The 4,349-nt window shown below is 39.7% G+C and overlaps 1 protein-coding gene across 1 annotated transcript in view; it reads left to right on the forward strand.

The window, feature by feature from the left end:
- The window catches only part of MDN1 (midasin AAA ATPase 1), a 176,290-nt gene that overhangs the window by 151,156 nt on the left and 20,785 nt on the right, over window positions 1-4,349 (forward strand). The window contains exons 82-85 of the mRNA XM_037730790.1: window positions 489-626; window positions 1,980-2,121; window positions 3,343-3,518; window positions 3,998-4,150. Of these exons, the coding sequence (XP_037586718.1) occupies window positions 489-626; window positions 1,980-2,121; window positions 3,343-3,518; window positions 3,998-4,150 (609 nt within the window). The remainder of the gene's footprint in view (window positions 1-488; window positions 627-1,979; window positions 2,122-3,342; window positions 3,519-3,997; window positions 4,151-4,349) is intronic.

A 4,349-nucleotide genomic window follows, 5' to 3' on the forward strand; every position in this document is an offset into this window, starting at 1 on the left:
TGTTGACCAGGATGGTCTCGATCTCTTGACCTCGTGATCCACCCGCCTCGGCCTCCCAAAGTGCTGGGATTACAGGCTTGAGCCACCGCGCCCGGCCTTGTTGAACATTTCACAGTTACTACTGTGTCTGTCTGTGTTCTCTTCAGAGCCTGTTCTGCCTTGCTCAAGGCCTTTTCCTAAATACTGTCCTTCTAGTATACTTCATTTAGATTTTTGTCTTGGCAGAGTGACAAATGACCACATGCCAGAGACCTCTACAAAGTCAAGTCGTATGTTAAATCTGATGTCAAGCTGTGAAATTGCATAACTATTAGCACCAAGAGGAAAAGAATGTCAGAAGTCTGCTGTACTTCCAGCAGATTTAAGATGATAAGCTAGAAAAACAAATTCAGCATGTGTTTCAATTGTTTTCCTATGGCAAGAATCAAAATCCCCTTTTAAAATTGCTTTTGTGCCTAACTGTTCACTTCCTTTTTCTTTTTTCTAAGGGATTTTGCTTGCCCAAAGAATTTATGGAAGATTCAGCTGGAGAGGGTGCAACTCAGTTCCATGACTATGAGGGAGGTGGAATTGGAGAAGGCGAGGGCATGAAGGATGTGAGTGACCAGATAGAAAATGAAGAACAGGTATGTTTTCACATAGGTATACAGTTGACAGAAGATCACTCTCTTCAATATTTAAGTTGCACATAAAAATGGTTTTTACTAGATTAATGATTTTTAATCTGTGATCTACAGAGCCCTAGGTATATTGGTGCTTGGGCAGTGGGTGTAAATAAAAAGCCTAAAAACCACAGGAAGGAACCTTGCAACTCTGTTACTGGTTTTGGCTATAATTATGGAGGAAATAAATGATTTTTACTTTTTTTTTTTTTTTTTTTTTTTGGGAGATTTTTGCTCATGATTTTTTAGATTTTTTTTTGATAGTATTTTTAAGCATAAAAGGCCTGGCTATCTTAAGTGATAACTGCATTAAACAATAATGCCAAAATATGCTGTTAATAGGTTTTGCCGTTGTATATCTGTAGGGCATATTGAGAGTATAAAAAAAATCTGTATCCTTTTTTGGTTGGAATCAAGCAACCTTCTGAAATATTCAGATGCTAAGGACTAAGACTATAAGATGCAAACCCTGTAGAAAAGTACAGTCCATGCAAAAAACATTAAGTGGAATTAAAAGCTTCCAGAACAATTTGGCAGTGTCTGCTGAATTTTAAATTATGTCTATTCAATTGACCCCCAAGTTCCATGTTTTCTTATAGAAATACTAGTGTTGGCCAGGCGCAGTGGCTCACACCTGTAATCCAAGCACTTTAGGAGGCCGAGGCAGGTGGATCATGAGGTCAGGAGATCAAGACTATCCTAGCCAACATGGTGAAAACCCATCTCTACTAAAAATACAAGAAGTAGCTGGGCGTGGTGGCATGTGCCTGTGGTCCCAGCTACTTGGGAGGCTGAGGCAGAAGATTGCTTGATCCCAGGAGGTGGAGGCTGCAGCGAGCCATGATTGTGTCACTGCACTCCAGGCTAGCAACACAGGGAGACCCTGTCTAAAAAATAAAAAATAATTTTTTTTATAAAAGAAATACATAAACTAAGGAATGAGCAAGATTCTCTTGGGTCACTGTCTTTCAGCAATCATAGCGACAAAAATAGTATTAAAGAATTGGATAATAAAAGATTGGTGAATTTTTTATCCTACAAAGACTATTCTTTCAACTGTCCCTGGGATTATTTTTACAATTACCAATAAGAAAACCTGAATGAAATTTTATATTCTCTGATTATAAATGCAATAAAGTGGAAACTAAATCCAGAAATTTTACAAATTCCATGTGGCTGTCTCTGTGTTTCTCTTTTTTTTCCTCTCCCAAATATATTTTTACACCATTAATCTTGGCATTTATATCTCAGAGCTGAAGCAAACATTGGTAAAGTTATAGCATTTATTTATGTTTAATATAATGGTTTTTTATATAGGTGGAAGATACCTTTCAGAAGGGTCAAGAAAAAGACACAGAGGATCCTGATTCAAAATCTGATATTAAGGGCGAGGATAACGCCATTGAGATGTCGGAAGACTTTGATGGGAAAATGCATGATGGGGAGCTTGAAGAACAAGGTTTGAGATTATCTGTCACTTCATTCTTGTTTTTCAAAGTATAAATATTTTATCCAGGAAATTACATGTTCCTAATAAGAAACCTAATATAATCTTTTGAAACAAGTTGGTTACTGTGCTTAACTGCAAATGAAAACCTCACCAGCTGCATGTACCATCACCATGTCCACTAAGGCAGAAGTCCCTAGTCTCAGAGTCTTCTCATCAGAGTAAACTAAGACATTGACTGATATTGTAGTTTCCTCATGGGCTACATGCAGTGGCTCAGTAGTGCCCTTCAGGGAAGCCTGAAAGGAGATGATCCCTGATGGAGCTGGGCTGTCAACAAAAGGCAAATTGTTCTGTGTGATGTTTAAAATACCTTTTATTCCTAATTAGAAAAATAGTAGATGTTTGTTGTAGATAATTTGGAACAAAAATGTAGGAAAGAAATGGATCCCCCTTAGGCCTACCACTCATAGCACTTAATAAATTGTTGTATATTTCTTTCCATGTATTGCACGTATACATATACACAGACCATATACAGTTCGTAGTCTGCTTTTTAAATTTAATATGAATTCTCCCTGTCATTAAAAATTTGAGAATATGATTTTTTAAAGTACATGATCATCTGTCATGTTTACGCCATAATTCAGCCCTTGCCCAAAATTTCTCTCCAATTTGAGATACTATGTCTTACTCTAAAATGAATATCTTGCAGAAATGAAAGTTGACCTTAGTGTACAGTTTGCCTAAGGCACATAGGATATGACCTTTGGCAAAGTAGACCCTGTGCAAAGACAAAAGAAGACCTGATTGAGACCTGATTGTAGATGTTGGAAAAAAATCATAGCAGTATATTGAAGATGGGAGGACCAATGGAAACCATGTAGTCCAACCCCGTCATTTCACAGATAGGAAACTCAGGTTGCTGGGTCCCATAATGGCCATTCCCCCAGCACTAGAACCACGCATCCTGATAGGTATTTCTCTTCTCTTTGTACCATCTGCTCACACATTAGACACTTCCTTGTTCCTCCACTTTGCAAAACACAGTAGGACTTTGTGTAGTAGGACTTTGTTCTTGTAAAGGCATCCACACATGTGGTGTTTTCTGTAGAAAAAGGCAGTAAATCTGGGTGGGGCCCTTACCCAGGAAGCAGGTCCATATCTTTCTACAACACAGGACTGGGTTGATTTGGAGATCTGCCTAACTAAGCTCAGTGCCTTCCCTTTCAGAAGAGGATGATGAGAAATCAGATAGTGAGGACGGAGACCTGGATAAGCAGATGGGTGATCTCAATGGTGAGGAAGCTGACAAACTAGATGAGAGGCTTTGGGGTGATGACGATGAGGAGGAAGATGAGGAGGAAGAAGACAGTAAAACTGAAGAAACAGGACCAGGAATGGATGAGGTAATTAAAAGATTTCTCCCTTCCCAAACAAGCTGAGCAGAGGTAATCTGCCCACCACCTGCCATTCCCTGTCATTTACTTCTCTTCCTTTTCTGTATTTGGTTTTGTTCTCTTTCTTCCATTCTTCTTTTTCTTTTTTCTATCATATCTCATTGATTACATTCAGAGCCAAAAGAGTAGCCTGACCTGAGTCATCCCATGTGTTACAGAGCAGGGAGATGAACAATACTCAGTGCAGATGTTCTAAGCTGATTCTCCTATAGGCCGCTGAATTTCTCCAGCTCCCAGCTTAGGAGACGAGACTCCAGGGCTGAGATAGAGAGACCTGCACTGTTTTCTCTAGGTCACGGATGGCACTTCCTCAGCCATCCATTGGGATAGGTCCAATAGGCAGAAATTATGCCTGTCTAAGTCAACCCATGTAGAAGCAGTTTCTTGGACTGACTGTGGTAACTGTTTTTACTTCCTTTAACATTTAGGAAGATTCTGAACTTGTTGCTAAAGATGACAACTTGGATAGTGGCAAATCGAACAAAGATAAAAGCCAGCAAGATAAGAAGGAAGAAAAGGAAGAAGCAGAAACTGATGATGGTGGACAAGGCGAAGACAAAATCAATGAACAAATAGATGAGGTAATGAAAATTTGAAACTGATCCGCTCTCCTGACTCAAGGCCAGGGCTCTTGAACTGCATAGTTCTTGGGGTGTCTCAAGACATTTTTCCCCCTTGTTCGCGGACTGCTCTATTACCTCATAAAAGAATATGCAAGGCCGGGCGCGGTGGCTCAAGCCTGTAATCCCAGCACTTTGGGAGGCCGAGGCGGGTGGATCA

The sequence above is a fragment of the Cebus imitator genome, unplaced genomic scaffold, assembly GCF_001604975.1.
Source record: "Cebus imitator isolate Cc_AM_T3 unplaced genomic scaffold, Cebus_imitator-1.0 Scaffold359, whole genome shotgun sequence".
Classification (NCBI taxonomy): Eukaryota; Metazoa; Chordata; class Mammalia; order Primates; family Cebidae; genus Cebus; species Cebus imitator.